The sequence below is a fragment of the Thamnophis elegans genome, chromosome Z (assembly GCF_009769535.1).
Source record: "Thamnophis elegans isolate rThaEle1 chromosome Z, rThaEle1.pri, whole genome shotgun sequence".
Classification (NCBI taxonomy): domain Eukaryota; kingdom Metazoa; phylum Chordata; class Lepidosauria; order Squamata; family Colubridae; genus Thamnophis; species Thamnophis elegans.
In genome coordinates, this window is record NC_045558.1 from 58,213,830 (window position 1) to 58,224,861 (window position 11,032).

The 11,032-nt window shown below is 37.9% G+C and overlaps 1 protein-coding gene across 1 annotated transcript; it reads right to left on the reverse strand.

The window, feature by feature from the left end:
• Nucleotides 1-286: 286 nt before the first annotated feature.
• Nucleotides 287-10,104, reverse strand: CLEC3B (C-type lectin domain family 3 member B). The gene is made up of 3 exons (XM_032237648.1): nucleotides 9,787-10,104; nucleotides 3,816-3,914; nucleotides 287-1,672 (listed from the first exon to the last, which is right to left on the reverse strand). The coding sequence occupies exons 1-3, from the start codon at nucleotides 9,887-9,889 to the stop codon at nucleotides 1,272-1,274; spliced, it is 603 nt and encodes a 200-aa protein (XP_032093539.1). The 5' UTR covers nucleotides 9,890-10,104; the 3' UTR covers nucleotides 287-1,271.
• Nucleotides 10,105-11,032: the final 928 nt, after the last annotated feature.

Consider the following 11,032-nt stretch of genomic DNA (forward strand, 5'->3'; position numbering starts at 1 on the left):
GATGCCTGCTGCCATAAAATAGGGGGGAGTTTACATTACAGCTTTACAAGTGTGGTTACTTTCAAGGCCATGTCAGTTTGCTCTGTTATGCTGTGGCCTCTGATTGCCTAGCTACTAGGGAGCTGAATCTGTGCTAATCACACTCTGTGCCTCAGAGCTTGCTTCAGTTTGCTCCCAGTAAAAATACTTTTCTCTAAATCTATGGAACCAAGGATTTTTCTTTCCTAGGAATTGAACAGAGGCAGCCTTGACGCAATGTATTTTTGCCAATAGATATCCTCTTTATTCAGGTAAATGGGGAAACACATTCAGATACTTTTCAACAGGTGAAAAAAGTTCTCCTTTGTGAATGGAAATAAATCCTACGTGTAAATAAGTAAACACAATGATCAAGAACCATAGTCAGAATCAAGCTGATGACTGACTCCCTGATGTTTCTATGCGAGTCTTTGAAGAAATACTCTGGATTTTTTTCCCCTAATGACCATGTTACTTGAGTGAAGACTGGTGCTGAAACCACCTCCTGAAATATTTCACTTTTCTTTCTATGCATTGGTACAATTTGTTGCAGCAAGTAGGTCAATTCTTTCCCCACTTTACTTTTTCTTCATTTTTACCTAATGTTTTTAATCTAGATATGTCCAGAAGAAAATTGTAGAAGAAATACAGCCAAGCAATTTAGTAATATATATTTTAACAAAACACATAAAACATTTTTGTTAGTTCCTTCCTTGCTTCTTCTCTTATTGTATACATAGAATAAACTAAGGCAACTCTGCTTACTTTTGAGTTCAGCGCTGAAATGAAAGCAGGGATGCTAAAAACACTTTCATCTTCAGATGAACTATTTAACTATTTAGTCCAACCGATAAGGATATGAGTTTAACAAAAGCCACTTTTTGGGGTGATTAGCTGGAGAAGAAAGAAGACTGAAGGAAAATTGCATGCAACAATAAATTGAAACTTTGGCAGAGATTGAATGTTCCCAATGTGAAGTCTTTGTAATAAATTCTAAATGTAAAAATATAGATATTTATTATTTGTAGCTAAGTAAATATAATGTTGCTTCTAAGCTTATAACCAGTTAAAGTGCAGTAAAGATCAAATTCCTTATAATACATTGCCATTACATTTTTTGTTAAACGTGTATACATAGGTATGTGTCTCATCATAAATATCTATATATCTATGTTTAAGTAAACACAGATGCACACACAAAACTCGAGGGATCAATGGATTATACTGATTAAACCTTCCCTGAGATGAATCTATTAAACAATCATGAACTGGCATACATAGAGCAACTGATCTCTGCATCTCTTGTCAAACCACTTTCCCACAGCCACTGCAGACAATGCTACACAGTTTTCTTGCTTCCCTCCATCAGGTTGGGTGGTGATTTCTGTTTCCCAATTCTTATAGCTAATGCTGCTGCTTGTCATGTCCACCCATTTGCCCTCCACTGCCAGGTCATTGATGCCAAGCCAAATTTCCACCTCATTCCCCAGGGTCTTCCTCACATAGTCATAGAGAGCATCATTTTCATCACCTGTCTGTGGTGTACTAAGGGTGCCACCCTGGGAAATGCAATCTTCATTGGCCTCATGATAGGTCTTAGCATGGGAAAAAGCCAGGACACATTTTAGGTTGATCTTTGTACCTTTCAGGCAAACTAATAAAAAATAAGAAAAAGGGGAAAAACAAAATATTATCAAAATTCCATATATGAGGACTTTTTTAAAAAAAAGTTTTTTATTTTTTTCATTTTCATAAGAAATAACCACATGTATACTGTTACATAGCCAACATTATTTTATATTATTAAATATTAACATCAATTCGTCTTACCGTCAACCCCCCAAAATGATTATTGGGTCCTCTGCTCTCCATACACCATATTTGTATGGTGTCCTGTCCATCACTTTCTTCTCTCTCTCCTCCTCCTCCTCCCTATCTCCTTTCTTCCCTCTGTTATCTTCTCTTCTCTACTTCCGCTTCCTCTCTTCTTCTCCTCTCTCCCCTTTCCACTTCTTTCTCTCATCCTCTCCCCCCTACCATCTCTCCTTACCTTCTCTTCTTCCCTTACCACTCTCTCTCTTCCACACTCTTCATCTCATTTACTTGGTGTATTTCAGCCTCTGACCAAGCTCCATTTTATGTTGATGATATTTATAATTTCATGTCAATAAACATCTTTAATCTTAACATCTTTTTTTTGAAGAAATGAAGAAAAAAGTATACATATATAGCAATTATATTTTTAAAAAACCCCATACACATATTTTTGGCCGGAATGTGGACCTGATTATAATTCCCAGCTATTCTCATCATAATATTGTATAGTTATATATCATTACCCATCCCAAATTTTTAATTCTGTCATTATAATCTCATTATAAGTATATTTCACGTTTCCCCTCCATTTTTCCATATCTTAACTTAGCTTACATTTAACAAGCAATACACATCTCACTTTGTTCATCTTCTTAAGAATTCTATGTGCATTCATATTTCATATATTTTAACCTATATTTAATTGTCTTCCCATTATCATATTCAATAAACTAATAACTCAGTTTAATTATTGTGTAATATAATATTTCATATATTTTAACCTTTATTTAATTATCTTTCCATTATCTTGTTCAATCAGTTAGCAACTCAATATAATTATATGGTACAGGAGTAAATCACATGCCTCAACTTTATATTTTCCACATAACAATTTATAAATATCTGATTTTTGTCCCAATTCTGTATTCCTGTCGCCCCCCTTTTCTTTGCTGGGACATATCCACCCTTTTCAATTTTCCCCAAGCCACTGTCAAGCCCAGTGAACTCTTTTATTTGCTTATTATTTTCCACCATTTCTACCATTTCATTACCCACCCCTTTTCTTCCTTCATTTCCTGCTTCTCCTCAGATTCAAAATTCTGTTTAAACTTAATTTTAATGATTTATGCATATTTTTATAATTTCACGCAATTCTTCAAATTCCCACCTTTCCACAATGTCCAGTTTCAAAGTTACAATTAGTTATACAGTTAATTATAATTTAAGTTTTAAATTTTCCAAGATTCTTTTTATTTTACAATTCCGGTCCAATTTATATTCTAATTCAGTTAAAATAGAGAGGTTCTGATCCAGCTATATATTTCAGTTCAGCTAACATGGAGAGGACAAGAAGTGGGGGGGACATCTTAATCACTTCACTTTCTTTGTTCTTTAGTCTTTCCTACAATGGGATTGTAGCGAGAGAGGGAAATGGAATGATTATGTATGGTATGTGTATGGTAAGATAGGGAGTGTACCTGAAATTTGCTTGTTTTTGATGTAATTTTTTTGCTCTGAGTATTTTCATCTGGTGTGAGCTCATTTATTATCTTTAACCTTTGGGGAAGAAAATGTTATAGTAATTTGATGTTTGTTACTATGACCCCTCTTTTTTCCCCACTCAGTTTCTTTGTCAATTATTTGTCTCTGAACTTCCTAGTTTATTTTATGTGAAATAGGTGTTGAAGTTGAAAACTATGAGTTAAAGAATGTTTCAACATTTTGAAACCCACAATCTATCTCTGATTTATGCTGAATTTTTGAACAAACATTTATGGGTTGTTGTTTTTTTGTCTAATTAGCCCCAAACAACATAACAGCCATTTTCAGAAAATATCCATGAATCACTCAATATAGCAAATATATCCACTAGTCTAAATTTTTGGGGCCTCCTGAAATAAAACCTGTTTTTTTTTTTTAATTTGTTCCACAACCAAGTCAATTTTGTGATCTAAAAAAGTTACAATGGATGGATTTTATACCTGTTTGAAGTGCTTGTTTTTCCTTTAGTAAGGCCACCTCTTGGGAAAGATTCTCTAGTTGCTCTTTAATGTCTTCAATCATTCTGAGGCTTACAGCATCTATTAAGTCAGTAACAAGATAAAGTTTAACATCTGATTGCAACTAATGACTGCATTCAAACTGATGAGTAGAATGAGAACTTCCTCCTCTGTTGACGAGTAACCTCAAGTGAAAAGAAGCAAATTATGTGTACTTGTCCTAAATTTGTATACTCATATACTATATGTTTTATAAAGTTATCAACTGAAAATATTTCATACATCAGAAACAAAAACAAAATAGCTTCCTCTTTTTACTGCATAGTTTTTTTTAAAGAATGAATTAAAAAACAGCAATTCTAATTCCTTGTATATGTTGTCTGCTCTTTCTTATAAATTTATTTTACCAAAATAACATATATTTCTCAAGCATTCCCATTTGGTTTTAACAGTATATTATGCACCATATACAATTATGTAATTTTCTTTCTTCTATTAATGTCACTGTATAATTCTGCAGACTGTAAAACTCAAGATTCTTGTGTAAATCAAACCTTGTTTACATGTACTTTACTTCTGGTTGCCACAAGTTTTAAATCACAATATAACTCCCCTAGGTTTCAAATTACATATAATCTACTGATGCACAACAGCTAAAGTGGGGCTTATTGTTACGTAACTCACCATCTCACAATGAGGGAGAAGTTAGTAGTATCTAATTAACTAGACTTTCAGGAAACTTAAGCTTCTAATTAACATTTAGATACTGTAAACAGCATGAAAATATAGTAACTGAACTGTTTCTGATGGAAGATCAACAACCATATATAAAAGTTTGTCTACCACAGTGATTTGGAATGTTCCTAATAACCTCCTTTATTATGGGCTTGTAGAAAAGTGACTTTTGAAGAAGAATATATAAAAGAAATGTAGTAAATATCCTCAAACCTGACTATTTTGTTTAATGTTATCATAATAAAGTGATACGGTCAACTCATTTCTGTCTCATGTTGTATTTAAGGTTCAGTTTTCATTATGAGAATTAAAAGTGCTTTACACATGGGAAAAAAGCATATGAGAAGAGGATCAATGCCAATGGTTCTTTAGGCACTGGTCAAATTCAATGTAATCAGTTAGTCACAGTCATCACAATGTCAGCCTTGTTTTAAACTGTGTTCTTCTTGCCTCTTTATGTAAAACTATTCTAGCATTCTAGTATTTCAGTTTAATTAATGTAATTGCTAATAATCAGAAAAGTATTCAATGTTGACATCTCTTCCAGAGCAATGTTCCCTCTAAGCTGTGCGGGTGCGTGACCGCGCACATGGCAACAAAACACCATGCAGCAGTTTCCAACTGCTGCGCAGTGGTTTTTGTGAGACGCCTTCCACGATAATAGGAGAGGAGAGCCAGCCTGGAGACAACAATTAGTTTTAGGTCCACAAGGCAGAAAGTAGCTGAGTGAAAGGGTGTGGGGGTTGGGAGATGGCATGGGATGGGCTCCCAGCAGCAGCTGCTCGGATTTGCCGAGAGAGAGAGAGAGAGGGGGGGGAGAGAATGAGGGAGGGAGGGAGGGAGGGAGAGAATCCCTCTTGGATTCTTGGAATGACCTGGCTTGGCTCCTGTTTCACCTCTCCTGCCTCGTCTCTCCTTCGTTTCTCCATTCGGTCGTTGAGCGGCAGATCGAAAGCGGGAGCCAAGCCGGGTCATTCCTTCCAAGAGGCAAGTTTCCCATTGAATGACTCACTGCCATGGACTCGGGGAGACCCTTTGCAGTCCCTCTTGTCTGGCCAGGATGCCAGCGAGAGTGTTGGGCTAAAGGAAGGAGGGATACACATTTTCTCTTTCTCTCTCTCTCTCTCTCTCTCTCTCTCTCTCTCTCTCTCTCTCTCTCTCTCTCTCAAGAAGAGAGAGAGAGAGAGAGTTAGTTGGTGGGCAGACTTAGCACTTTGTTAAGTTTGTTTCTCTGTGTGTTGTGTATATATACATGGGTGCAATTGTGCAAGCATTTTTTTCCTCTTTAAAAGAATTTTTGGATTTCTCCTCACCAAACCTTTAAGACTGAAAGAGTTAGAGTTGAAATATAAAGAGATTGTCAATCGCCATACTGTTAGATTGATAGGCAATTATGGACTATCTTGATTATATCCTCCTTGGAAGGAATATGCTACTGTATGGTTGAGAAAAAGATCAAACTTCATTCCATGGAAACCCAAAAAAGTTCATAGGGAGGGTTTCTTTCTATGATGGGCTTCTTGGGTCAACAATGAATATCAGTTATCAAAAATGTAGGTAGAAAATTAAGCAGACAATAGGAAATTACAAAAAGGGAAGCCAACTTTCTGAATTCTGTTTCTTTGCACTTAGTGACTTATAAATAGACTAATGTTCTGAAAACCTGACCTAAATTACTATATATTTTAAATAGCTGTAAAGCTATGCTGAAAAAGTTGTTCTCAAGATATTGTGATAAATTCAATAAAAAGAAAGGAATTCTTAATGAACTTAAGGAGAAATGAGAATATTGGATAGTAAATGGACAAATAAAATTACCAATCAAAGAGAATATTTGCACCTCAGGATTGAAATGAGATGTTCTCTCTTACTCTTTCCTCTTCCTCTCTTCTCTCTCTGTCTCTCTCATCCTCTTTCTCTTTGTCTCTCTTCTCTTTCTCTCTCCTTCTTTTCCATTCTTCTGTCACTTTCTCATTCTCCCTTCTCTCTCCTCTTTGTCTCTTTCTGTCTCTCCCACCCTCTTTCTCTTTGTCTCTCTTTCTCTCTCCTTCTTTCCCACTCTTCTGTCACGTTCTCTCTCCTTCTCTGTCTCTTTCTCTCTCTTCCCTCTTTTTTCCTCTCTTCCTCTCTCCCACTCTTTTATCACTTTCTCTCTACTGCCTAACCTGTCCCCATACTTATCTTTGACTGATCATGTTTGCAATAATTTACCTTTTCTAAATAGGCGCAGTTCCCTTACCAGATCCCTCCCTCGCTCACTCAAACACACACACACATACACACACAAAACCATTTTTCTCCATTCCAATTCGGATCCTATAAATCAATTGTTCTGTGAAACATCTGTGGAAAAAATTCAGGTGCTCAGGCATGAAAATGTGCTGCTCAAATGCTATACTTTTCCACATACACTGGAAAAAAATTAGAGGGAACATTGCTCCAGAGGTCTGTTGTTCAGTGTACCTCTGCACCGACTCACTATAAATGAATACACCTCTTCTCCAGAGGTGGGCTCCTACTTATTCGGTCCGGTTCGGCTGAATAGGTAGTAAACATCTGGTGTATTTTTCTGAACAGGTAGTAATTGCAGCCTGCCCACACCCCCAAACTGGTTCCCTGGTCACTGCTCACTCACCCCACCCCACCCAGTCTCTGCTCTGCAGCTTGCCTGCCTGAAGCACTGTGTCCCTGATCTGTCTGCCAGATAAGCATGCAAGTCGTGGCTTAGCTAGCTGCCCCTGCCCCCTTCCCCATGGCCCTGCTATGCCTCCCTGCATTCCACGTGGCCCTCCCGGTGTCCCTGTGTCCAGATTGCGAAGGCAGGCAAGTGGAAGGCTGCGTGGAAGGCAGGGAATAATGGCAGGACTGTGGGGAAGGGAGCAAGTAGCCTACTCCCTTCCCCATGGCCTTGCCATGCTTCCCTGCCTTTCACATGGCTTTATCAGTGGTCCCCCATGCCCGCTTGCCTTCTGAGGTCGGCATCCAGCCTGGCCTGGCCAATGGGTGGGTGGGCAGCCCTTGGTGGAAATGCAGACGCTGTGCTGGGGCTGAGAGAGGCAGCAGCGGTGATGCTGCGGGAGGGCAATGGACATCCTGGGGCTGCTGCACACGCACCCACTCTATTTCTGCAAAGGCAGAGCCCCCCCATCCCAAGAAGAGAGGAGGATGCTGCAGAAAACACTGCCTTCCACTCGGGCCCACATATCTCTCATGCTGGCTCTGTGGGGCTTCGGACTCCAAAGCAGCCCAATGGCTTCCCACCCATCCACCTGCCTGCTCCTCGGCCATGGCGCTGCTTATCACAGGTAAAGAAGTGGAGCAAGAGGCAGAAACCACTGGTGGGTGGGTGGGTGGGGTGAAGCCCCTCATGCGGGGAGAGGGATGCAGCTGAGTCTTCTTCCCCCCCAGAGCATTGGACTCCACTGGCTGCAAAGTGTGGAACAAGGGGCAGAAGCCTGGGATCAGGATGGGGATGGACGGGGCGGCGGGTGTTGCACATGTGAACCCCATAACAGGCCTGATTCCAGGTGGCTGGGCACTGCTGTTACTGGAGCAGCATTGGCCCATTGGGTTCGGGGGCTTCTGCCCCTTGTGCCACACTTTGCAGCCAGCAGAGTCCCGTGCGGCCCTCTTCAGGATGCTGGCCTTCTTGGAGCAGCATTCAGCCCTGATCTATTCTATTCTTCTTTAGAGGAGCGGAGGCCAGCTCCTCTGAAGAAGCGCAATGTCCGCTTCCTTCTCTTTGAGAGCTGCCTTGCAAAATGTCAGAAAATTCCCCATTTTGCAAGGAGGCTCTCAAAGAGAAGGAAGCGGGTGGGGCGCTTGTTCAGAAGGGTGAAAAATGGCTTTAAAAAAGGCTGAACTCAGCTGGCTAGCGCCTATGCCTTGACAAATGGCTCCGCGTGCCACCTGTGGCACATGTGCCATAGGTTCGCCATCCCATCCCATCCCTATCCATTCCATTCTCACTTGTAACACATTTCAAAGTGACCCATGTTTTTCTATAAGAAGTATTTTCTATACCATATCACATCAAATTAAGATTTTAAAATCTTAATGTAAACATCTCTTCTAAAAATAATTTTCTTTACTTAAAAACAATTTAGTTGAGTTTCTGTCTAAGATTCACTTTCAATCAGTATTGCCAAAAATGTTCAACATGTTACTGTGGTTGTATCAATTTGGGTACATCTGAATTCTCCAATGAACAAAATATTGGAATTATATTATCTATCTTATTGTTTGGGAACAAAGCTTTAGAAATCATATTTCATTTTTATAGTCCATCAGGAAGTATTCAATCATGTTTATATCCCTGTCAATGAATCCAAAGAATTTGAGTTTTCCCAAATCAATAATAAATATATTTTAATCATGCAAGGGCAAAAAGTATCTAACCAAATCCACATTACTGACATTATGGTACAACATATCCAAGTTATGTAGAGAAAACAAAGAAGTTAACTAGCCTCATTTGAGAAACAAGATAAATAATGTATTTTTAAGTTACCAAAAACATCTTTGGATTCCCTAAAATTAGAACAGAATCTGATTCTCATGTTTTTGGCTTTCTTTACTTAATAAACTTACTTAATATACTTAATAAAACAGAACAAATAAAAAAAATAGCTAAGAGAGAAGAATAAGAAAGCAATATAACCATCTTATGTGCATAGAGGCTAAATATACAAAATAATATATGACAGTTTCAATAAAGGATCTTCTAAAAATGTCACTAAGCCTAACATGCTTTATCAAAAGGTAAAATAGTGTAAGAGTAATGTTTATTTATTGCACATTTATATGATTGCAATCCAATCAAATTCTCTATTTGCCTACATTACAGCACAAAATTATCAAACTGTAAATAGAAGACTTGTGGTATGCATCACTCCTCAGGAACAAGCACTGCAGACTCAAATCTTATTGTTTTCCTATATCAAATACATTAAATAGATATTTCCTTGATTGCATTAAAGACAGATTTGCATATGGAAGAATATGAGTTTCATTTATTTTCAAGCAGATATAATAAATCATGCCTAGTTTATCCAATAATCATAGTTCAGTATATTGCGACTTGATCATACAGTTAGCTGCAATTTTAAACTATATTGGCTACAAAATATATTTATACATATATATAAAACAATGTAACCAAACCAAATGTTGTAAAATAAAAAGATTATAATGAAACAGACACTTCTTGGCTCCTTACCTTTTCTTGGTTCTGGCTTTTTCTTGGTTCTGGCGTTTTGTTGAGCTGCTATTTGTGTCACACAAATAACACACACAAGAAGACCAATTCCATGGAATGGCATTTTGCTGCTGCTGCCCTCAAAGAGATTGGAACAAAACTGGACTTGGTCTGCCTAACTTCTTAGTATGGCATTAACTAAAAATGTCTGGCCAAAAAACAGTTCCAATTTCTTCTGTAATGTTCCAGTGATTAGAGGTTATTTTGCAGATTTCTGGGAGGGATTCAATTCTTAAGGCATTCCAACAAGCAGGAAGGGGCGTATATATGGAAACAGAATGCCTCTTTACTTTTCTGGGCATTTTTAAAATTTGCAAATTAAAACCAAGACTGACAAGACTTATTTCCATGAGTTCACAGTCAACACAGTGCTTCTGCCTAACTTTTAACCAACCTCTGTAGTTGGTTTTTATGAACAAATCAACGTACATATATTTTGTATTAAAATTTATAACTCAGTTTCCCTGTTCAGCAGAGACATTCAGGCTAGCAAAATTCAGTGAACATCTGAAATAAAAACAAGTTAAAAATGAAATAAACAAGCATAGATAATTTAAAAGAAGTTCCAAAGTCCTCTGGCATCTTAGGGCTGTTCTTCATTGCCATGTTAATTTGCATTCTTCACCTCCTTGAATTGATAGAAGCTATGCATCAACTGAGCTGCCCAAAAGCCAATGTCTATTTTGCCTCAGGGACAAGACTGGTGTTATTCTTATAGTTTTAATGAATGACATTTAAACACAATTTACAAGCTTGCTGGATTCTTCTGTACAGCTATTTATTGTGTTAATATTGGTGGAGTGACTTGAGTGATTCTGGGCATGTTCCCAGGATGGCTTTAAACACCTTTTAAGTAGCCTGAATGTTAGCTTACCAATGCATATAACTGCTACTTTAGGGCTTTTGAAACTGAATTTGTCAAGCTTCTGGAAGACTGCTAGTCCTATGAGATTTAAACACATGAATATCACTCATTTGGAAAGATACAAACTTGTGCCCCAAAAGTAGCCCAATTGATAGGAGAGATGTGTGGCAGAAGAGCATAATTTGAAATAAAATTTTCAATCTGAGTTTCTCTGCCATGCATGAGATGTAATGGGTGTAATAAATTGGGTAAATCAAGAGAGAGCAATTATAAAATGTTGCAAGGGAGTGGTAGTATTTGGAGTAGCAATAGGTCACAATCAAGAGCATCTTAATCAATTCA

What these genes read in the sequence shown, in the direction of transcription:
- CLEC3B (XM_032237648.1), bottom strand. Translation starts at nt 9,889, where the DNA reads ATGCCATTCCATGGAATTGGTCTTCTTGTGTGTGTTATTTGTGTGACA. An exon ending in AAAGCCAGAACCAAGAAAAG is followed by an intron (nt 3,915 to 9,786) that starts GTAAGGAGCCAA and finishes CTGACTTAATAG; the next exon opens with ATGCTGTAAGCCTCAGAATG. An exon ending in AAAACAAGCACTTCAAACAG is followed by an intron (nt 1,673 to 3,815) that starts GTATAAAATCCA and finishes ATTTTTTATTAG; the next exon opens with TTTGCCTGAAAGGTACAAAG.